Here is a 25,166-nt window from a genome sequence, read left to right on the forward strand (position 1 = left end):
AGTAAAGTCTTTATATGGTGAGATTGAAAAAAATCAAACTTGAGATATTTAAAAATGGAAAATATTACTTTTCTGTCATTAATGATGTAAATTGTGTGTTTGAAATGCATTAATACATTACTAAAAACTATCTTCTGTTACTTCCACAAAAGGTAAATAAGGATACCATCACACAATTATAATAAAAATGACATTAAAACCAACAACTATATATTTTTAATTTTTAACCTTTTAACCCCCCCCCCTTTTTTTTTTCTAGGTGGTCTAGTAGCCTACTTTGTGTAGATTTGGGATATTCCTCTGCCATATTGTAAATATTTAAGTGATATGTTTTATATTATTGGTGAGGGATGGCAGATGGGAAAGTCAGTTTTGTGTATTCCAACTCCCAGCCAGCATGCTAGTCATACTATCTGAGGAATTTGGGACATAGTTGCAATCCCCAAAAATGATGTTTCTAAGCTCTGACTGCAAACCTGTGCTGGCTAAATGAAGAGGAGGGAGGTTTCAGGAAGGCGACCTAAGAAAATGGTTGCATTAATTAATCCAACTCTGCAGATATTTTGAGAGGCAGATATTCTGGAGTTTATCAGACAAGGGGAATTGGAAGTATAATCCGATGGCTATCTGAACCCAAACATGGGGTTTAACGTTATTGCGTGATAGACCGCCACACACAAATTTGGGCAATGGGAAGTCAGTCCGAACGCAATCATGGGGTTTCACTTTATTGCGTGATAGACTGCCACACACAAATTCGGGCAATGGGGAGCCAGTTCGAATGCAATGCGCAGTCACATAATTGCGCTAAACTAGCAACTTTAAGTGAATGCGTTCTGGCCCCACTTTCTTTTCATTTGAATTTAAGAGAAATTCCTCCCATTTGATAAACTCCCATATTCTGTCTCTCCAAAAAAGGGGACTACCAAAATTTTGTGAAGTGTATTCCAGTAACAGCAAAACCATATTTCCAAAATAGGTTCCAAGGTGCTACACTTCTTTAAAAATGTAGGTATCAGCAGTATTTTCCTCAAGGGGCATATTCTGCAAAGTAATAACTCATTCCCTATAAACATTCAGGGCTGAAGGTTATTGAAACATTCACTGTGTGATGCCATCAGGAAACAGGCGTATGTTAAATGGCAAGCCTTTGTCAGTACACCAGCGGTGAATAACAGATGTCTGCTAAATCCATTAGGAAACACCACAATTAACTTTGTCAAGGAAAAAGACAACAGCCCAAAGCAAGGGTGGGTGGGTTAGTGGGACTTGCAAAAAGGCCTTCCTCTGCTGCTGCCCTCCTCCTCCATTTAATTCTTAAGGTTAATGTATTCGTATATTTGGCTGTATCCTCAGAGATGCAGACAGTGAAGTCCTGTCTCCCACCTCTTTCTCATTTCTGTATTGATGTCTGGCAACACTCCAAGTGCTAAGAGGCTGGAGAAAGAAGTCTTCTGGCATGTTTTGATTACATTTGTGATCACTGAGCCAGTTAAGAGAGAAGATCTATGCCAATTTCTTCAGCAAAGGAGATATATCTCATAGGGCCAGCCGACTGAAACTGTATTAAGGGGATGCACTTCCACTGAAAATTATATTAGAGTGTTACAGTATTTTATTTCACTTTTGTCAAAGAGCCAGATTTTTAAGAGACACACATAGAGAGAGATCTTAGCATTTTGAGTCCCATCTCCATGAGATATTTAAACCCTATCTGCCTACTATTGTGTCTATCCATCCATTTTATATTACTTTCCCACTTTCTTTGAGTGTATTCCTTTTTCTGCAAGATGAATCTTTTAATTAATTGATTGATTAATTAATTAATACCCTGTCTTTCTCTCAGGACGGGATTCAAGGTAATGTACAATGCTTTAAAAACTACAATGCAACTAAAAAAAACCCCTCTTAATACAAAAATTAAAATACAATTAAACTAAATTTGTTTTAAAAACACAAATTAAAAACAGCATTAGAAGTCACAATGTAACAAAACTAAAACACAAAAGCTTTATCTGCTGCAACACACTAAAAACCAAACGTTTCCTTAAATAAAAAGTTCTTTACCTGTTGGTAGAAAAACAGCAGGGACAAGGCCAATTGGACCTCCCAGGGAAAGACATTTCCTATCCTGGGAGCAGCCATGAAGACTTGCTCTTGTTTCTTCATTAGACTAAGTAAAAATCTCACCCTGCAGATCTTAGAGCACAGGCAGGCTTTTCTCCTTTCTTGTACAAAAAGGAAAGGAAAGGAGGAAGATCAGCTGCTGCGAGGAGGAAACTTTTGGTCCATCTCAGAGCTTAATAAAGATTGCCTGGAAATCATGCTCTTTGATCAAGCAACCTTCCCCAGTCAATGCTCATTCTGGTTGGGAATGATGGGAGTTGCACTTCAACACATCTGGAGGTCACCAGGTTGGAGAAGTTTACCTTCCAGTGTGCAGTTCGCTACTATCCAATGAAGGGAGAAAACTCTGCCCTTCCGACATTTTAATTTGTTCTTTCTAGAGCTGCTGTGAAGTTTAGAGTCTGGAAGTTATCAGTTATTTGATTGATTGCAAGAGGCATAACGAAGTTAGATTTCAGACCTAATCAGTGGGAAGGATGCTGTTTCTTTTCTCAAAAGTGCATCTTGTACTTTTTTCGAGTTACATCATCAACATCAGAAACATTATTATTATATTCATTGATAGCCCAAGTGTTCCCCAATCAGTGGTTCTTACTCTGTGGTCTGCAGGCCCTTGGGGGCCACAATATCTTCACAGGGGGTATGCCCCCTTAGAAGGGGTTGCTCCCCTTTGCTGCCTCTTTCTCTGCCCACCTTCCTTTCCTGCCAATTTCTCCTGCCGCTGGAGTGCACATGAAGTAAAAGGCAATCCCAGCCATCCCATGTCAAGATGTATAGTAAATGCAGCATTTCATGCACTTTCAGGTTTTAAATCTTGAATTCAGTCTAGGGAGTTTGTGGCAGCAAAAGATATTTCAAGGGATCTGGTTAAGAGCCACTGCTCCCAATAATGAGGCTCAAGGCATCTTACAACATATTAAAAACAATACAGATTAAAAACTATTTTTGTTGTAAACTGCCTTTGAGTCAACTTCAGCCATGATGACCCTAGAAATGAGAGAGATCTCTTCTATACACAAGCTTAAATATAAATATAAAAGTTATCTAGAAGCCATTTAAACAATTTATAAAGTTTAAAACATTAAAATTCTTTTTTAAAAAAATGCTGCAAACCATAAAACCTTACTGCACATAATTGAAAGTGCATCCCAATTGCTTTTTTAATTTTGTTTTTGTTTTATTTATTTATACACCGCTATTCCAAAGATCATAGCGGTGAACAGCAAGTAAGCTAATTAGCAAGTAAGCTAATTTGCCCCCAACAGTCTGGGTACTCATTTTAGCGACCTCGGAAGGATGCAAGCCTGAGTCGAGCTTGGGCCCTTTTGCTGGTCTTGAACTCGCAACCTTGTGGTTTTGAGTGACTGGCTGCAGTACAGGCATTTAACCACTGCACCACCAGGGCCTGATGGCACAAGAATGCTTTAACTTGCTTGTAGAAGAACAGCAAAGATAGAGATACATTTCTGATGACACTTTGAATGGGATTGTTTAAGTTTTATGCCATTTGCTATCAAAAACCTAAGGTCTGTGAGTTTTTTTCAGTAATGAAACTGCCGAGCAACATAACAAATAACTGAATGAGTTGCTCAAAAGTGCTATTTCTCTCTCCTCTTCTCACTTCATTCTTATCTTATTTATGTTCGTGCAATTTGAAGTGCAAAACTCATTTATTTACTTTATTCAGAAGGGGAAGACAAAAGGAGTAGAATCTTGTCCTTCCCTGTATGTTCAGGCAAAAGCAAACTGCTGCAACCTCTCCTAGCTTGTCTTTTCTTCCTCAATAATAATGCCTGCCATCTTGAGCATGCTCTGCTATTGCTTGGCCATTCGTACCCCCGTTTTCATCTGTGAAACTGTTGGTGGGTATGAAACTGAGTATTTTGGTGTCAAATAGTATGAGGGGGCAGGGATGCTGCAGCTTTTAAAAAAGGTGAATTGCTACTCCTGCAAGCTTCCAGAAGAGGAAATTCATGGGGGTTGGGGTGGAGGTGAGGAAAATGGTTGAGGAATTCTGGAGTGATAAGGCCCCCCAAATAGTCTTAGTGGGGCACATGTGACCCCACGGCCATACCCTCCATAGGGTCTCCATAAGTCAACAGGCAACTTGAAGGCACCTATACACACAGCGGTGAAAAAGGGCTAATGTGGAGGCAACCAAAATCTCTGTAGTAGTGACAATGCTGAGTATTTTCCATGTTCAGAAACGTCCCACTCAGTGATAAGTGCCTCAAAGTGCTCAATAGTTTTCTCGTAATAACCTGTAATATTAGTGAGAAGACCATGGAATATGGCAATTGTAAACATCACCCAGCCCTAATTTCTTAAACTGCAAGATGGTTCAGATTTCGCTATCCAGATTTTGCTTTAAGGTATAACTTTGGAGAAACACCAAAGTAACTTAATGAGGATTTTCCATACAGTCAGCACTTCAGCGTGAAAGGATTTCTTCTCCTCGGAAGGGGTATACCCACCCAGCTCTGCCTCAATTGCGTGCTAAATCCAGGCTTGAAGGACACATATTTAACAATCCTGACTTAGGCAGATGAGCAGAAGTTTCCACACTTTATTTAGAGAGGTGAAGTGTGGCAGTGTCCCAAAGCTTGTAACCTTTGCTAATTTAGGCGAGCCAGAGACTTACAATAAAAAGAGAATCTAGCTCACGGGTGGAAAGTCCAGAAAAACCTACAATAGTATCAAAATAGGATATACAGCACTCTGAATTTATCCCTTTGCCATTATATGCAAATCTGAGGGTTGGTGAAGTTCACAGGTACATGATAAACTGTTATTAAAAGTCAATGTTCAATATTATATACCTTGGGTCACTACCCTGATATCAAGTTACAGGGACAGAATGGAAATGGTACCTTGGTGAACACTGTACAGGACTCAACAATGATGAATATCTTCTCAGTTGCATGAAGGAGACTGGATCACGAAGGAGACTGAATGCCAGCTGTTAAGCAAAAAAACAAGTGGAAAACTATGACCTATTCGAAAATATGCAAGACATGTCCAGTCTCTGAAGACGGGATAGGAGCAGACAATATCAACCCTGAAAACAGATGCTAAATTAATTGGGATAGATTTGGCAGGAAGCCACAATCCAAGGGCTAGAGAAGACCAAGTTAAAAAAAAAAGAGGGGATCTCCAACTACATGTATTTCTGATCTGTTTCAGTCTGCATGGAATGATGCTAGCAATACAATTCAGCACCATGAATATTCAAATTATATATTAAGAAAAGATTTCTGGATTCAATAAAACATGCTTGCTTATTTAAATATTTTTGTGCTGTCCTATACATTAGAGTCTCGATTATCCGACGTAAACTGGCAGTCCCTTTGGTCAGCCGAAAATGTCAGATAATCCAGAGGGTCATAGGAAAAGCCTGGTGTTGCTCTGGGCCTTGTGGTTGCTCTGGGCTTAGTGGCGGTGGGGCTGCTTACCGCTTGCGGCCTGGTGGTTGTGGTGGCGCTCGGGGCAGTCGGGGCCTGCGGCCTGGTGGCGGCGCTCGGGGCCGATGCCGCCTCTGCGCCTGCAGCCTGGTGGTGGTGATGCTTGGGGCCACTGCCACCTCCGCGCCTGCGGCCTGGTGGTGGTGGTGCTTGGGGCCGCTGCCACCTCCGCTCCTGTGGCCTGGTGGTGGTGGTGCTTGGGGCCGCTGCCACCTCCGCGCCTGCGGCCTGGTGGTGGTGGTGCTTGGGGCCTCTGCCACCTCCGTGCTTGCGGCCTGGTGGTGGTGGTGCTTGGGGCTGCTGCCGCCTCCACGCCTGCGGCCTGGTGCTCTGCGCCTGTTGTCTCACTTGGGGCCTGGTGCTGGGGGCGTGGTCAGGGCTCAAAGTCACGCCTACCGACCAGTCTGACGTCAGATAAACCGGAACGTCAAATGAATGAAGGTCGGATTAACGAGACTCTAGTGTATTTGAAAATCTCAGGGTGCCATATAGTCAATGCAAACACTTCTGAATTGTTGTAAAACAAATTAGTTTAAACACATAACCCAACAAAGACAATATGCACACTAAGGAGATTATTGCACAAAGCTTCCCTCCCGATGTTGTTGCGGCTTTTTAAACACCCGAAACAAGAATTATTTTCACATTGCCATGCAATTGGTGAATTGATAAGAGATTCCTGATGCATCTTATTGCACTATTGTTCCATTTACTCATCAGCTATCCGAGATTAAGTAAGTAGACTTGCCTTCATTGGGAGTGGGGTGTGTGCAATGAAACTGGTTTAATTCTTCTTTCTCCTGCCCAAGATGAAATAATGGTCTCCTCAGTAGTAAGAAGTCTTGCTTTCATTGGGAATGAGGTGTGTGCAGTGAAACTGGTTTAAATCCCCTTCTCTCTTCATTACCCCTGAATGACCTATAGCACATGCTTCAATAAGGGGCTGACAGCACGATTGATAACTATTCACAGGATGTTACCTTTTTTAAAAAACCAGTGGCAGAAGCACAGATTGACTACAGGATTTCTGCTGCCTAGCCACGACCTAGTGTGGTAAGACCCGGCAATTACAATTACAATCCCGCTTCTATCCTGCTATTTAAGAACAGTGCAATAATCTCCTAAAACCTCCAAACGTAGGTCATAACCATGCTGCAATAGGGATTTATAGTCCTAGCTTCTTTATTATGTACTGGTGTAGTACAGTTTTAGAATCTTGAAAACTACTTGCTTTGGAATATGATCATAGAATCATAGAATTGGAAGAGACCGCAAGGGCCCACTAACAACCTGTGTATTAACTGCTAATTCATTCTTCATATGTGGGCAGTGGTGTCATTAGGGGGTGCAGGGGATGTTGTCTGCACAGGGTGACACCTCAGAAGAGGGTTGACACCCAGTTGGGCCCTCCTCTCGGGATGAAGAATGAGCATGCCTCTGTTGGCTTTGCTGCCGCAATGACTTCTTCCTGAGGAAGATAATACCATCATAGAGAAGAAGGTTGAGCATAGCCCTCTTGGATTCATTGCTGTGGCAGCTTCCTCCTGAGGAGGCGGACAAGGACGTGGAGAAAGGTGAGCACGGCCTTTTACCTGCTCCTGGCAATCCCTCCAGCAGCCACCTCCCACACCAGGTGATACCAGGGGTGGAGACACATTGAATGTGGGTACACAGCAGCAACGCTCATGCGCAAGAGCAAAGTATCAGCCAGCTGGGGAAAGCACCAAGAAATGTCCCCCTCCCAGTAGGGTGGTGATTCAAAACTGCCCAATGAGGAGATGCTGAGGGGTCTCTGAATACCAACTTATTGCACCTCCCTGGAACATAACATAGCTTGGTTGGCTGGAATTCTCAATAGGAAACATTTCTGGCGACAACATTTTATTGCAATCTATTTGTTTCTTCCATTATTTACTGTGGGAGCGAATAAGAAGAGATATTATAGTAGTAGGCCCAATCCTTCATGAGAGTTTATCACACAAAGGAGATTGGGAGTATATCTTGTGAATATTACGTAATTACGTGTAATGACGTCGCACAAAACCCACAATTAAAGTGGTCACAAAAAACATTAATGCAAATCTTTTTACTTTGGGATTTCAGCGACAATGCATTGCCAATATAATTTTATTTGCGCAATTGCATATGATAATCATTTGTGCAATTACTTGCCATTTCTACTTCATAAGTGGGATGCTTTAAATGCGTTTTAATCTCTTTAATGCCAAAATCAGCCCCAGTGTGATAAACTCCATACTCAGTGTAACAGTAAAGATGTATCCATCTCTATCAATAAATCTTAATACCATCATTAAATCATTATCCTTCAGATTCTTCACAGGTAAATCACGTCTGAAGTGGTTTACACTGGAGTGTAGATGCACTCATCCAAACAATTGCCACTTGGATATCTGATTCTGCTTTTTGTCATCCTTCTGCTGCCCTGTGTTGCTGAACTGGAGGTTCATTTGAGTGTATCTCAACTTTGCAGAACTTACTGGTGAGTTTCTTGACGTGTGACTTCTTATCTATATTAAGGCCCTAGTCTACAGGATTTAGACAATAATTACAATTTAGAATTACAATTCAGAATGGAGAAATCTGCAAACACCACTCAAGAACAGGTTTCCCATATGGCTAAAGGCAGAATTTAAGAATATACACCCATTGCTCTTTGCTATCTTCTATACAGATTGTTTTAAAGGCAGGCAGGAGTATTTATTTTTTATTCATCACTAGTGTTTTCTGTGCCTACAAGTTGGTAAAGGCTGCCCCATAGTGAAAATGATATGGAACAACACCCAGTCCTTTTTGTGCTTTTATGAAAGGGCAGAAGCTTGTTTTGTGCTTCATTGCTGGCTCAGATGTTTGTTTCAGGAGGAATGTTTCCGAATTTCTGAAAAGTGGGTATGCCAGTATTCCCTTCCAGTTTCTGATCCCAGTACATAGAGAGCTGTAAGAAAAACTACTATCTGTAATCCTTTCAGTTTTCTTATAGAGCATGTAAATGTCACTTTCCTAGACCACAACTCACTGGATCTCCCAGCCATTGGGGTGATTTTATTGCAAATTGTCAGTACTGTACTTCCTTATTCTTATTTGCAACAAGGAAAGAACCATCTTGGGAACCATCATTTGGACTTTATTGCACCGGGTTTAAAACGTTCCCTGATGCATTCTAACGTGCACGAGCGGGGCTGCGCACGGAGCGTGATGGGAATCCAATGGGGCCCAGAACGCGACTTTACTGCACAGGGAATGCTGCCGCCGCTGAACGTTCCCATTGGGTTCCAGAGGGCGCCTTTTCTGTGAACTGTTTCAAAGCGTTCCCAGAAATGGCGCCCTCTGGAACCCAATGGGAACCCGATGGGAATGCTCAGCGGCAGCAGCGTTCCCTGTGCGGTAAAGTCGTGTTCTGGGCCCCATCGGATTCCCATCACGCTCCGTGCGTGGCCCCGCTTGTGCACGTTAGAACGCATCGGGGAACGTTTTAACCTCGGTGTAATAAACTTCTTTGAGTAAGTGAATACAATTTCTGATTGGTTTCTAGAAGGACAAAAAGGAAAGTTGAACAACTGCGCACAGAAAAAAATATCCAGGAGTAGCCATGTTGGCCATGTAACATAGTGCAATAACATCCAAAATCAAATTAGTCTACTGAACTGTGCATAGATGTGCATGGACACATCTAAGGACCACAATACTAGGACCTTATCACTCAGAGGCACTTGTGTGGGTAAAACTTTGCTGAACTGTTGCAGAAGCATGAAGGTGGAATCATCTGTCATGCTTCTAAAACATCATTGGGGCTTCCTGCTTTCCTTCCATCAATGAAGCGTTTGCGGAGAAGCCATTTTTTGAATAACAGGCTCTTCCGTTATTTAAAAAATGGCCTCTCTACGAACACTTCATTGACGAAAGGAAAGCAGGAAGCCTCAATGACTTTTTAAAAGCATGACAGATTATGCCACCTTCACGCTTCTGCAACAGTTCAGCAATGTTTTACTCATGCCATGCAAGTGCCTCCGCGTGATAAGGGCCTAAGAGGATGTGAACTGTTTCTTGTCAGAAGAGGAGCAGCCATGGGAAAATGCGAAGGAAAAGATATGGGGCTGTGAGGAGGGAAAGCTATCTCTTTTTGTTCCTCAGAGCACAGGAATATTTAGACAAAGTCTAACCACCCAAATGCTCCCAGCTCCTCCCCATGCTTTCATCTTTTTCTCCTGTTGGAAACAGAGTGATGAATAAACCACGATTCCTTTCTCTGCTACAGGTGAAAGTGCACCCTGAGTGCCTGAGATGTGAAAACACCAACACATTTTAGGAGAGAGGTATGAAAAGAAAGGGTTTTTTATTTTTAATTAAAGATTCCATCAGACTAGAAAGGCATTGTAAAGCTTGGAGTTCTTCTCCACTGCAAATGGCATTAAGGCTAAATGACATTGTGACAATTGGGGAGAGGGCAGGCAACATTGGTAGTACTACACCACAGGGTCACTGTAAGGATTATTCATCCCCTAACAATATCCACTTTGAGAAAACTGAAACAACTGAGGAACTGTGTGAAAGATTAGAGGCCATACGCCTAATTAACAAATTTGTAAGTCACTCTGAGAGATTTCTAAAGAGTGGGGTATAAATTAATCTATTATTATTATTATTATTATTATTATTATTATTATTATTATTATCTCCCAACCTTTCCCCAAAACTGGAACTCAAGAGTGGCTTATAATAATACTGATACTAAAAAACAGTAAAATTAAAAACATACAAAATTGATATATTAAACATATATGTTCAGGAAAAGAAACTTTCCTCAGAGGTAACATGAACAGCTGGAGTGATTTATCACGAAAGCGTAGTACAATTTAAAAAGTAGGAGGAACATTTGTAACTTATATGTTTATCTCTATGTATTGATTCACCTACAGAATGCAATCCTGTGCTTGTTTATTACTCATAACTCCCACTATGTACAGCAAACTCTACAGATAACAATATATAGGATTGTAGCCATAGATACACCGAGGACCACCAGAAGTCAATGCAACTTCAGTGCAACTAAGCAGTTGTACCCAATCCATAGTCACAATCCATAGCTGTATTTCCATGCTTCCACTCACAGGGAACTCTTTGAAGAAACAGGTTTCACTTCACTTCAGGAGGGAACTCCATATCAGCTCTTTGGTGGTTAGGCATAGTCATAATCACATCAAACTGGATTAGTGAACCAGTGTGTTTTGAGCATTGGACAACTCTGGAGATCAAGGTTTAAATACCTACCTGAGCATGGAAACCTATTGGGTAGCCTTGAGCAAGTAACACCCTTTCAGCCTCAGAAGGCGGCAAAACAACCACCCTATGAAACATCTTGCCAAGCATAACCTGAGATAGGTTTGCCTTAGGGTCACTGTAAGTCAGAAACAACTTAAAGGCACAATAAAACCAAATGAACGTTTATTACTTATTTCATCACTATCATGATCATTATGACAGTGGTAAATTGCACTCCACATGCTACTGTGGTCAATGGAAAACCTCTGTAGTTTCATCAGTCCTAGATTATACTCAAGTCCAGTATCTGAAGAAATAAGCCAGGCAATATCTTTAAATTAGCAAGTAAAGTAGAAATAATAAACAGAATTTCAGGTGTAATTTTCCTAAGCCTTTTACGATTGTAAAATAAATTATTAGTTTAAATTAAGACTCCTGCTATAATATCAAGACTGTGACTATATTTGACAGCAATCAATTCCTGTATCTGTCATAAACAATTGGCATTTTAAAATATGATATGCAACTTCTGCTTGCAATTGTGTTTAAAACAAAGGATTGTTATAAAATGTTAAATTAAATTATAAAATATTAAATCAATGCATATCACCTCTGGCAGGGGGTGGTTGGAAGGACCACTAGTAAAAGAACAAGTTCGTTCATGTTTGGGAGATAAAACATGTTACAGTCATACGTTCCATACAAAGATGTACCTTTTGCGAGTCAATTATGTCAATAGAATTTATGAATGCTAGACAATGTGGCCTGAATGCTATTGGTGTTCACTAGAGTAGACCCATTGATTTGTTAATTGGTAAAATAGTGTGGCATAGTGGTTTCAGCATTGAACTACTACTCTGGAGATCAGGGTTCAATTCCTGTTCAGCCATGAAACCTCTTGGGCAAGTCACATGCTCTCAGCCTCAGGGGAAGGCAATGCCAAATCTCCTTTGAACAAATCTTAGCAAGAAAACCCCATGATATGCCAGCCTTAGGGTCACCATAAGCTGAAAATGATTTGAAGGCATACACCACACACAAAACAACACTTCTATAAATCTCACTGACACAATGGGTCTACTTTAGTTGGGATCAAACAGCGGACGTCAGGCCTATATCTGATTGCTTTGGGATTTTTCAGTTATAAACAGACACTGTTTATAATAGAAATGCACTTCATAATATCTACATTCTATTTACATGAACTTCTCTTTAAATACAGACTTTAAAAACTACTAGATTTTTGCCTCATTGTTCAAATCCCTGAGAATGTTTAATTACAAGCCTTTAAAAAGGAACCCATATATTTGGGATGTACCAGGTTATCACCAACAGCCAGACTTAGAATTCCATTTTCTTCATGTGAGTGTTTGCGAGATGAAACATGAATCATCCTTGTTCAGTAAAAGGGTATAGTTCATCAGACCAGCAATACTTCAGTTTACTATGATATAGAATACTCACAACAGAACCTGGACATTACCTCTTAATATTACAGAATGACTCCCAGAATCCTTCAGTGAGGTTGAACAGTGGCTATGCTGTTTTGGGGATTCTGGCAGTTGTAGTAACTTTTCCATGTGCTAGCATTGAGTCAGAGAACCAGATGATTTTCAGAAAATTGTTCCTCTCCCAATAATTCACAAATAATAGGTTCCATATTGCCGTGTCTCATACTCACTAGGCCTGGGCCTTAGCACCACTTTATACTTTTGTTTAACAAAAGTGTGAAAGCTATTGCAAGCCAACATTCACTATCACAAAAGAAGACTACTTTTCATTAGATGTATTTGTGAGAATGTTGTTAGAATCCTACACTTAATAGATAACTCTGTCCATAGAAAAAGCAAATATCTGAGCATTCAACAAATGAGGAGAATGTGCTCAAGGGATAAAAAAGAAAAGAAAACCAAAGTGATAAGGAAATGGTGAAGATTAGTGACATATAGGACAAAATATAGTAAATGCACATGTCTGTTATATATTTTGGTCTATTTTCAGATCAAGTATTTAAAGACTGAAGGCAACACTAAATGGCAACCTTACTTTGACTCATGAGGGGTGGTTGTATACCTAGCTAGCAACTTTGGTTCAACTTTTACCAAGCTGATAAGAGAGAATGGAATGGTGGGTAAATAAAGCTACAGAACATGGCACATTTGCATCCTAAATCTGGCTCGGGGAGCTGGTGCAAATACCATGGCAAATGTTGTGGCAGGGAGAAAGGCCACATTGCAAAGTGGCACTTGGGAGATGCAAGGATGACAGTACACTCACAGGAAGCATTAGACATGATCCAGTGATGCAGAAGGGGCCAAGAATAGATTCTAAATGCCTTTGTTCTGGTGACATCCCCCCCCCCAAAGCCCTAAACTATGCCAGCCCTAAAGCTATCATACTTCTCTCCCATTGACCATGCTTGAAGGTGGAGGGAAGGAAATGGGATGACCCATCACAGAAGAAAGAAAAGGCTACCTCCTACAATTGGTGAAATGATTTCACCAGTTCTTCTGATCTCACTCTAAAACAATTGCTGTTAATGTACCTATGCAACTTGACAAATCATTTGTCTAGAAATGGCTGTTGATCCTCCATCTTGGAGAATGGGATGTGAAATTTAAAAAAAATTAAAAATCCCCTGAACCACCTCACATGAGCATTATCAGTCATACCAGCTAAAGCTGCAAGTGACCTTAACACAGGGAGGGAGCAAAGTCTAGCACTGGAACTACATGAGTCATCCCAAAGATGTGTTTTGAAAATGCATGACTTGGAGGACCCCAGTGGATCTGAGTAGATAGTCATCAGTCTGCATCTGGCTTTGGGAACACAGCCAAACACTTCTCCAAACCCCCTGTTCTTCACCAGCCACTAAATGGTTGTGATAGGGGTACTATTGTTGCAAATTAGTGAGTCCTGAGGGTTGTGATGGGGAGCCAAAGCTTAGTCTACATGCACTTCACAAAATATTGAGGTAGGGCTATTGGCTGAACATTTCTCCAATGAATTACATATTTACATGCATGTCTACAACCTGAAACATGAAGGAAATAAGTAATAAAAAGCCATCAAATTCCTCATGTTGCCAAACAATTGTGCTTGCATCAAGTTGGTAAAATAAGACTATGTTTGGTGTAGTCTCATTCACTTTGGTAGCTGACAACAAAGATATATCACTGACAGTACCTTGCCTAGTTAAAGGTATCAGCTGGCATCATGCTGAGCAGTTATGAATACGTAAGCCAGACTTTCACATTTGTAACTGCTTGGATTGACACAATTGCAAATGCACCCCTAATGTGCTTTAACAGCCAGCAGCAGCAAGAAGTGATAGAAGTCTGTTTTGTTGGTGATCGGATTGCAGCAGGAGCATATTTCCAGTGCCTTCCAGCCAGCAATCTCCAGTGTGACAATCATAAGCATGACCACTGTCTCAACATGTCCCACTGGAGATCACTGGTGGGAGGGCTGAAATGTCATCCTATGCTTCGATTGCCCGCAGAACACTTCCATCACTCAGTGCAGTTCTTGGCTAAGTACCTTTGGATGGTTGGGCCAGGGAACAATAAATAATTAGGCATTGATAATTATGTCTATGATGTAGGATCTTTACAGCTCAAATGTTCACATTCAAATATCCAATTCAGCTTTTTAATTCTAGAAATTCTTTAAGGTTCTCTGTAAAACATCAACCCCATTGTTGCCCATATTTCACCCTAAAGAGAGCCATAGATATGCTTCAAGTACAGTATAATATGGCTTTATAAAACAATTTTGAGAGAATGTATTCTGCATGAATCTAGACATTTGACAGCACTTGATCAATTTTCTAACCACATTTGTTCTTGATAGTGATAGAAATTAAGATATTAATTCCAGTCCTCCTGGGCTGAAACAGGAAAAATAGTAAATTGCATTCTCTCTCCTTCACATTCCATTTTTCAGCTGACACAAAGGGCCTAACTTATATGAGATCATCAGAGTATTTGTGTTTAAATAAAGCTGATATGGTCAAATCCTGATCAAGATTACAGTGCAGGGAAAAAAGATGCAATATTTCACTCCTGTCACTTTCTTGGAAGAAAACACATCACCTTGGAATGAATAATAATTTTAAAATTCACCTCTCTGCACTTGACTTGTATTTTTTAAAATGTTGCTTTCTCTTAAGAATTTAAAACAGCATGTAATTAGGCCCCGAGACAGATTCAAATAACATGGCTGCATAAATTGGATGACTGAGTGGATCGACATATTTCTGTGACAGTTACGTATATGCTTACCTGAACGCTCCTGGTGTGTGGATAGTAACATACATTAAGAGTGAGTAACCCTCTTGCTGTGTTAGAATTCTGGCCCCCATGATCCATCACCAGTGATTATGCTGTCTAGGGCTGATGGGAGCTGTAGACCAAAAGCATTTCTAAGAACACAATTGCCCACCTGTGACCCACATGGACACAGTTATCTCCACTGCATGTGGTTATCCAGCAAGTTTTTTTTATGGCTCCCAACTTTTTCCTATATAAAATAATATCTTCCCAAGCCTCTGTATTTCTCTTTTTGCAACATACAACTCCTATCTATTTACAGAAAGCAAAATATTCATCTCATGTAAAGGAAGAGTGTGATGCAGTAGGATAAAGGACAAACAGACAGAAGAACCACTTGAAGGGAGAGAGAGAGGGTACAATGGTAACTTTTTGGCAAGGGAGAAAGAAAGGTGACAGCAAAGTAATTTATCCCTTTTTTGGCAATGTCAATATATTGGTGTGAAGACCTTCAGCTGAAGAAAATCAGCCACCGCTCTTCTGGATATATTTCCCTCCTCATAACTCTGTACTATGACAAAAGTCAAATTCTGAATTCACTTGTCCCTCAAAGTTAAAAAAAAGGTTAATAATAACACTAGTAAAATCTGTGTATATTTCATGTACTGATTACTTATCTTTCATGCAGAGCTGAATTTTACTGTATAATTTTACAGAGATCTGTTCACCCTAACCTCTAAATACCTGAGGTATACTGTCGAACTGTAGGAAGAAAACAGACTACTTAAATTTAATCCAGCTACTTTAAATCACTGTCCTCCAGCTCAGATTTTGTTCCCAATTCAGTCTTTTGTAGTCAAGAGTTGATACTGGCATAGATCCTATAAAGACAGGAACTGCTTTAGTTTCACACAAGGTCTACAACAGTGGTTCTCAAACTTTGGTCCTCCTGATGTTTTGGACTTCAGTTCTCAGAATTCCTGAATATTGGTCAAGTTGGCTAGGCTTCTGGGAGTTGAAGTTCAAAAAACTAGGAGGATCAAAGTTAGGGAACCACTGGTCTCCAAGAACAAAACCAGTTCCCATCAGTTCCAAGCAGCACGGTCAATAGGATAGGGAGAATTATTGTCCAATATCCACTCCTACTTTTAAGGCTGCAGTCCTGGAGCCTTCCAACTTGTAAATTATCCTATTGATTCCAAATCAAATTAACTTGAGAGTGTTTGGGAAAAACTTCACTGCAGCATGCTGGGACAAACAGGCATGTTCTCCTAGTGCCTATGTTTCTACGTATCATATGGTAAATTGTGTCTCTGTTTTGTCGCCAACCTATATACATTACAAATGGGTAATCAATGGATCAGGGCAAATTTGAGACAGAGAATGGGACAGATTCTTAGCTACTGCAAATTGAAGTTGCCCTGATGTAGATGGATATAATGGGAGACTGGAGATAGTTGTGATACTAATTCATAGATTCTGGTTCTGATTCAACTGCTGAGAAAGACTTGAATGAGCACTAGCTTGCATGAGACACAGGGCTTTCAAACAGGGGCTAAATTTTGAGTTGCAAAACTGAATCCTGCACCAGTGGTGTCACCAGGTTTGATGACACCTAGCGTGTTTGAGGGGGTACTGAGGGAGGGAGCAGTGGCCTGCTTACCCCACTGTTTGCTTCTCATGGTTTTGCTACCACCCAAGCTCCCTTCGCAGGGAGAGACTCAGGGCTGCAGCTAAGACACAAGGGGCATGCTCACCTATCCATCTCAGCAGGATGTCATCCCTTCTGTGGAGTGTCACCTGGCACAGTCTGTATCCCCCAAACCTGCCCAGTGACACCACTGTTCTCCACTTGTTGATCTGAATCGGTAATTATTTGACCAACACAGAACAAGCACATGGCAAGGTCAGACTACTTTCTGTATTATGGCCTTAATTCAATGGCCCCTCAGAGTACCATAAATATCCACATGCAGATCTGAGCTTCTTTGAGCCAGTTCCACCCTCCTGACTTACCTTAAAGCCCCAAAGCTGCCTTGCACACTCATTTCATCCTTCAAGAACAGCTGGCAAAATCAGAGAAGGTCTGGATACCCCTCCAGATGCACAATGGAATGGCTGTGCAAGGTAGCTTTGGATTTTGCACTAAGATGGGAAGGAACCTTCGGGATCTGTGCAGAGAGAAAGGGCACACCAATAAAGGCCCATCCGTATGTGTAAGAGACATTTATGCATGCGGCTGTCCTTATCTCAATTCTGGTCAAAAACTCCCAGAATCCTAAGGCAACATGGCCAGTGGCTATCCAGACTGGAGGATCCTGGGAACTGTAGGCTCCGAGCAATTTAGTACAATGCTACTGAACTTTGTGGCTGTTCAGCTGTTGGACCCACTACTACAGATTGCCTTCCACACAGTAAATATCACCAAATCTGGTTAAAAAATACGTGCCATAAAGGAAGACACAATCTTGCCAGAAAATATAGCACCTTCTCGGTTAAACATAAGCAAGCATTTAAAAATGTAAAAAAAGGAAGCTCTGTGTCCCTTGTCAAGTACAGGAAAAAACACACAAAGAAACAGAAATGGACTTCTAGGAAAAAGCTATGTTAACAGACACAATCCCTGAATTTGTGAGGCACTGTTTTGGCTAGCAATCACACCACTTCGTTAGATTCCAACCCATGTTCTTCATACAGTGCATCCAAGATGTTGAGCTGTTTTTCCATGGCAGGTAGGTAGATGTCAAGGTCCCTCTGCATGCTATTATAAAAAGCTTCTTCCTGATATTGACAGTCTTGAACCGATAGTGCCAATGCAAAGCCTTCATAGGTGGGGGATGCCTTTAGTGCTAGCTGCAACGAGAATAAACAAGGTCAATATGTACTCTGGAATTTCTACTAATGAATCTTGTACACCACATAAGACAAGCGAAAAATAAACAACATTTTAGTTTTGTATAACTGAAAACTAAAAAAGTGTTAGGAATGTAAGAAGTTATAAAATTTTTGTTCACATAGGAAGAGAATTACTTTGCAAGGAGAGAAGGTGGATAACATCAACCAGCCCATTAATCACCACTCAGTTACCAGTATTCAACAGTTTCATAGATATAAATCACCTTTACCCAGATAGCTGACTTTGAGATACACACACACACACACATCGATACTAAATTTGTGACTTCTGCAGAAAATGTAGTCTGCAGTGGGGCAACACTTATCAGATTAAGCAAAAGGAGCTACCAAATTGAAATGTGCAAGTGTTGGGGGAGGCAAGGAAGCAAATAATTTTTCAAAACAATCCCAGAAATATCTATGGCTTTCTGTGTCACTCTGTGTGTGTCTGAAAAATAGCAAGATAAAGACTCAACAAATGCAAATGAGAAATCTCCCAGCAGACAATGAGCACTATCAAGCAGACACTAATACTCTTTTGCAGACCCTCCCACCCTGAGACCTGCCATTAGCAACAAAACAATACACATGCAAATCACTCCTGCCTTCCCAGGGTCACACAGTAAATACATACCCAAATCCTTTCCAGGCAAGCATGCTCTGAAGATGCCAGCCACAGAGGCGGGCAAAATGTCAGGAAGAAACTCTTCTAGAACATGGCCACACAGCCCGAAAAACCCACAAAAACCTCTGTGTGTTGTTCATCAAAGATTTCTAGAGTGCTTGCAGAATCCTTTGCAGGAGACTGTAGCTGTTAGAAGCCCCCATCACTCCTCCCAAGTGCCCCAACCTCTTCGCACTTTAAAAAACAAACATTTTGATGTGATTTTTCAGGCAATATTTTCCCCCACAGAAATCCTCCCAAACACATGAAAATACATCTACACCCAGAACTATGCACTACCTCCAAATACTTCTGTTTCCTCTGCAGTCCCTCTCAAAATGGTGACAGGAAGTGACAGGATATCATTTCCTGTCACCACTTTGAGAGGAACCCTTAGGGCTCCATGTGTCCTGCACCTGCTGCAATAAAATGAAATAAATAAATGTTGAATTAAAGAATAAGAAACAAAAAGTAACACTACTCCTAAACACCATTAACTTGTAAGATGTAGGGTAGGCCTCTTAGGGGCTTTGCCATAGAAACTGATTCTTAAAAGGGCTCTGTGAGTCAAAAGGTTTGTGAACCTAAATAAATAAAAATATAAAATTAAGAGGGAACTGACTCCTGGTCCCACACAATTGCCCACCACTGGGCTAGACACTGAAAAGGATGTGTGGTAAAAGTGAGGTGGGGTTGAAGGTGGCCTTGGATATGCCCTTTGCTCCCATTTTGCCTGGAGCTGGTGTAGTTAATTCCTAATGGGAAAAGAGAGTAGGCACTATCCAGTTTGCTGAACGCTATTCCCCTATAGGTTTTGGATTGCTCCTCTAAAGTTGGCAGAGTAGAATCAACACACCCCTGACAAGAAAGCCACTAGCCCATCACTGACACCACATCTCCCATCTGGGCTGTCCTGAACCATGTGGGTTTTGGAAAGAGTGGTCTGTCTAACCCCATTCCATCACATTTTGTGTCTAAAGAAGTTTTGCCTGACTCACCGCAAAAACGCCTCGGACAACCCAGCCGTGGTATTGTCGTAATGTTCTGCCATAAGCATTATCTGCAAGCAGATAGAAGAAAGAAACATTTTGTGTCCTGCTGCAAATCACACCAATACATTTTGAAGCCCTTTAGGCTTCACAGAACAATAAATATCAATATTTTTTTTCTCGCACCATGCAGATATATTTCAATTCTAAGCATGGTCCTCTTTATAAGCTCCCTTCTTGTCTGGAAATGAGAGGACACCATTCCATCTCCCTCCTCCACCAGTTTGAGTGTTGTATTCTGTACTTTCCCAGAAAATATTCTGTACTTACTCAGTGCTGTCTGAATGTTCTTTTCTCCATTCTTTAGCTCGGTCAAAAACTCCTTCAAAAATTTTAAACCCCTATTTGGAATAAGGCAGTATTAAAGTACCTATTAGATAACTATCACTTTTAATTGTTACATTAAAACACATTTTTTTTGGGGGGGGGGAGAAGCACTGTCAGCACAACATTCAATTAAAACATCACCTTTCAGGTCCTTTCTAATTCTATATTCTGCATTAGGCATGTACCCATATTCAGCTGGAATTGATGACTTCTGAGACCATTTCCAACCCTATGGTCATGCAAAATTATTTGTGAAGCAGTCCTATTTTTAAAACGTGACAAGTAGCACAGTGGGGTGTGGTCACAGGAGGTTGTAAGAATTTGTGTCAGGCTACAGGTAATCTTACAAAGAAAAGCTGCAAGTAATGTTGCTTCTGATCCACTTACAAGGAATCCTTATATAATAGCAGTATTGGTAGTAAAGCCATGCTTTCATCTGTAACCTACCCAAGTAACATCCCTGTCTCCTAGAAAGGCCATGGGCACCAGGCAGAACCATTTTCTAAGTCTGTGGTTCTCAGTCCCTTGAATCCCCTCAGAACTCATGTTAGGAGTACCCAACCCAGATATAAATAGGCACACTTTAGACATAATTTTAATAAGCAGTGCCAAACAGGCAGCCAGCAGGATCAGTTTTTTACCACTCCTTTTGCTGGCGGCTTCGGCAATAGGAGGGTGCAGACTGCACTGGGTGACACCCCCAAAGGAGGGGTGACACCCAGTGAGTGCTCCCCCACCTCCCTGCCATGCGCCCCGGCATCCCCAGTCTCTGCCTTGTGAGGCTTGATTTCCAAGTCTTGTAAGGCAGGGAGGTGGAGGACCCAGCATCCTCAGTCCCTGCCTTCAAGGCTTGATTTCCAAGTCTTGCAAGGCAGGGAGGTGGAGGACCTGGCACCCCTGCCCTGCGAGGCTTTATATCCAGAATTTGGAAGTCATGCATTACAATTAACAAAGATACCTCTAACATGTTCTTTTTTGTGATAATCATAGCCTAATGCCCAACCCCTGTTTCACATTTTAACATTAAGACTACTGCTTAATGTTTTTTGGAACAAGCGTCAAATATTTGTTGTTCCTAAAATATTATTTGATTAAAATCACTTGGGGAAGATTTCTACTATTTAAATCCACTCACAAATAAATAATAAAAACAATGAGTTAGTAAAATTATAAATGAGTAATCTTCCCAAACTGTAACAAAATTATGAATTTTTAGATTTATAAATTATGAATTTTGAAATTAATAGTACTAATGTGTTATCTATTGTCACAAATATTTCGAAACACTGATCTTATTCAGTTCACTAAGACAGAGGAACTTACTCTCAACACCAAGGAGAAAGGAGCCAGAGATAGACCATGAGAAACATTTAGTGGCACTGATAATATGTTTGCAGTGAGAAATTTTGAAATGCATACTATTATATGAGTCCCCATAATCATGTCCCTGAAAAGAAGTCAGCGTGTTTGTCTGTCTGCACATTATGTATGTTTTTTTGTAAAACTAATAGATTGTAATTATCCATTTTAGAACAAGCCATCTGAAAATAATTTGTGCTTCAACAGGAATAGTCCATAACAATATAGTGCTGATGGGAAAGTTCATTTTCCCACCAGCGGCTGTGATGATTTTAAGTAAACTGAGAGAGAACAGAGTAGCCTGAAATTACTGGAAGATGACAATGGTTTATTGGTTTTAGACAAAATGAATCAGTTAACTGATGGAATCATGTACTAATTTCTATCCGACCCATGCTCCAAAAACTAGTTTACCTTTTAAGCCAAAGGAGGGCCTCTGTGGCAGAGTGTCGAATTTGTGCATCTCCAGTGCTTACTTCATGTAGGATAATTTTCTGAAGGGTATTGAAGTCATCTTTGCTGGTTATGTATTTCTGATTTATTTTCTAGAAGGGGCACAGAACAGGATCACACAGTTTGAATATGTCCATGCCCTAGCTATATTCAGATTAGACTACTGCAATGCTTTTTTGATAGGGATAATCAGCTTTGAAGACAGCTAATTCAAATGCTTGATTTCTTGCCCCTTCAAAAAGCCTGTTGTTTCCAAGCCCACTTCAAAATACTGGGCAGTACCTTTAAAATTCTAAACAGCTTGGGACCATGCTAATCAGAAGACTATTCACAGGTTATATGGACCTTCCTGAGATCTACATTTGGCTAATGAAGACTTTGTATGGCTGCAGCTAGATCCACCATTCTCACAAACATGGGAAACAGGGCGTTTTCAGTGGAGACTTCAAGCATGTACTATTACTTCTCAAAAGACGGGAAGTCTGTTTCCCCTCTTTGGTTTCTTTTGAATAGGTCTTAAATAACAAGATATTCCAATGAATAAGGCTACAGGTCTGTAACTTTAACTTACTGTTGCATTTCATACAAGGCATTATGTGGACTCATTAACATTTTACAATACTGTATGTGTTGGACTATTTTTAGGATTATTATTGAAAGGTGCTATTTTGGATAAATGGTGAACATGCTTTCCTTCCCCTTGCAAAGAGGTTTGGATGACTTGTGCCTCTTTTGTGGGGGCACCTCTGCTCGGACCATGGGCAGTTCTCACCAGTGTCAGACTACAACTCCTGAGCCATCAGTATAAAGAACCAAGGGCTGCAAGTGATATTAACCAATCCTGATTTTAAGAAATGCAGCACTGGTTCGGTGCACTTCTTGAACAAGGAATCTTAAGCTCTAAATTGGATCTTGGAAAACTTATTTTTCCAGACTACATGAAATATCTTGACTCTCACAATATGAAATGCTATACCAGTAATCTGTTTTCAGGGTGAACTAGGTAAAGATGCAGTGAGATCCTGAAGCACCTTTGAGATGAACATTTAGATACATCAGAGGAAGTAGACTGTAGTGTATGAAAGCTCACGCTGCCAACTTTTTTTTCCAGTTAGCCTCAAAGGTGCTACAAGATCTCTCTATATACTGATTCTACAGACTAACACAGTTATATCTTTCAATTCTAGCTAGGGATGGGCAGACTTCAGGATTGGTGGATCTTTTTTGAGTATTTCCCCTCTAGAACCACCAGTCAGAACCAGTGGCAAAAGACATATGCTTAGAATGAAAGAACAGTATAACTTTTGAGTGGTAGATCTCAAGTCAACTTTCCTCCCAGCCCTGAATGGCTGAATTACGAACACACATAGATCTAGAAATATTACTGTTTTGAATACAACTCCCAGAATCATTCAACCAGCACAGCCATGGTGACCTGTTTTCCATGCTCTGCTTTCGGTGGATAACTCAAAAGGAGGCTCCTGTCCACAGCCTGGCCACTTACATGTTTCTCATCTGCCATGTTCAATATGTTGCATTCATTATTCACACCTGACTATTGACAACCAGCTAGGCAAACACCTATATAGTGTAGTGTCCCATTGATTCAGCCCCACTGCTCTGAATCGGTCTGCTCTAAATATGACTAAAATGAAACTATTACCTTGATGTTTCCTTCAAAATCCATTTTAACAGGAGCAAAGACTGTGGATCCAAGTTTATCTAGAAGAAAGAAAACATTTTTCCCCACAAGGCTATTCATGCTGCAGTGTTTGATTTAGCCACTAGTTTCAAACATCTTAATACAAGACAATGGGGCAGAAAGTACTGAGCACTTTCAATTTTGCTGGAAAGCACCAGGCTTGTGGTCTTATTCTGCTTTTCAAAGCTATCAGTGATGGTATGGGTGCACAGAAAATGGCGGTGCTCAAGTCACTGACTGTCATTCTTCACAACCACATGTAATAAGCATCCAAAGGCATGAAAAGAAGGTAAGGTAGGAGATGTGTTGAGGATGAAAAATATTTACTTCCTTCATGAAACACACAATCCCCATCCCTGGCTTTCTGTAATGTCTCAAAACAAATAGGAGTTCTTGTTCAGATTGTTTTAGACATCATTTTATGGGAAACCCAATGACTTGTTACTGAATTAAATTTTTAGTTACTTGAGCTGAAAGTAACCACAAAATCTTGAAGGAAAGAAGCAGCTTATAGAAAAGCCATCAGACACATTGATCATAAAGGAATATGTCTGTGTTGGCTAAATACCTTTACAAAACATTCATAAGTCTTGCACAGAGACATTTCATTGGCTTATTATACTAACACCAAAGGAAATGTATCTAGAATGTGGAAATGAAGACAACAACTCCCAGAAATTGCCAGTGAGCCTGGCCAGCACCCAGTCTATATAGGGGATTATGAGATCAGTAATCCAAAACAAACAAACAACTTCCTCAAGCTCTGAGAATTTGCTATAAATATGTTTGTCTGGAGACATCTTAGAGCATTTACCCAGGTAAGATCAGAGTTATCATGCTTTAGCTGTTCCCACTCCGAGACCATATTCCTATGTAACTCTCAGTCTATGCCATCGCAGTTTCTGTATTCTGTAAGTCACGTACTCTATAGTTGCTACAATTTTGGGAAAACAGTAAACCATGTTCGTAAATCATGCATGTCAATTTTTTTGGAGCATTAAATACCCATGTTTTTATTAGAATAAAAAATATATGAAAAAGAGGCATGGTTTAGGAAGGAGTTTGAGCAGTTAAGCTATGCAGTAGTCTGGCAAACTGATGAAGAACAGGGAGACAGCAAATCTGAGGCCTATTTTAAGTGAAGCAGTGGCCAGCCGAATGATTTGAAAAATTCAGCTTCTGTTTTAACACACTGGCTGTGTTCGAACATTATATTCCCTATAGTTTGTTGTACTATCCTGCAGACAATTAACCAGACCCCACCCTGTCTCCCCTATTTCTCACTTTTTTCTGCTACCCTTTTTATCCATTTCTGTTTCAGGGTGGGTAGCTATAGAAACTAGAGAGAAGCCATGGTTTGGGGTTTATATGTAACAAAAAAGTATAGTTTAAACAAGCCAGAAGTAACTAATGGTTTCTAATTGTGGTTTGTAGCTTTATTTGAAGGAATGGGTTCAGACACAACAGGACAGAATTCAACAAATTGCAAGCTGGCTAGCCTTTATGTATGAACCCAAGCCCTGTCTTTTTGGGACTAAGAATTTCCAAACACATAAAACTATTTACATAACAAGGCTTCAA

General features: G+C 40.5%; 1 protein-coding gene across 1 annotated transcript in view; it reads right to left on the reverse strand.

Annotated features, from left to right (window-relative positions):
* Positions 1-11,031: 11,031 nt before the first annotated feature.
* The window catches only part of PLEKHA8 (pleckstrin homology domain containing A8), a 31,776-nt gene continuing 17,641 nt past the window's right edge, over positions 11,032-25,166 (reverse strand). Inside the window, exons 10-14 of the mRNA XM_089533016.1 lie at positions 23,547-23,605; positions 21,845-21,975; positions 20,015-20,085; positions 19,694-19,755; positions 11,032-17,989 (exon numbers count right to left, since the gene is read on the reverse strand). Coding sequence (XP_089389142.1) covers positions 17,792-17,989; positions 19,694-19,755; positions 20,015-20,085; positions 21,845-21,975; positions 23,547-23,605 — 521 coding nt within the window. The 3' untranslated portion in view covers positions 11,032-17,791. The remainder of the gene's footprint in view (positions 17,990-19,693; positions 19,756-20,014; positions 20,086-21,844; positions 21,976-23,546; positions 23,606-25,166) is intronic.

This window comes from Sceloporus occidentalis, unplaced genomic scaffold, assembly GCF_023333645.1.
Source record: "Sceloporus occidentalis isolate IW3139 unplaced genomic scaffold, rSceOcc1.0.p SCAF_7, whole genome shotgun sequence".
Taxonomy (NCBI): Eukaryota; Metazoa; Chordata; class Lepidosauria; order Squamata; family Phrynosomatidae; genus Sceloporus; species Sceloporus occidentalis.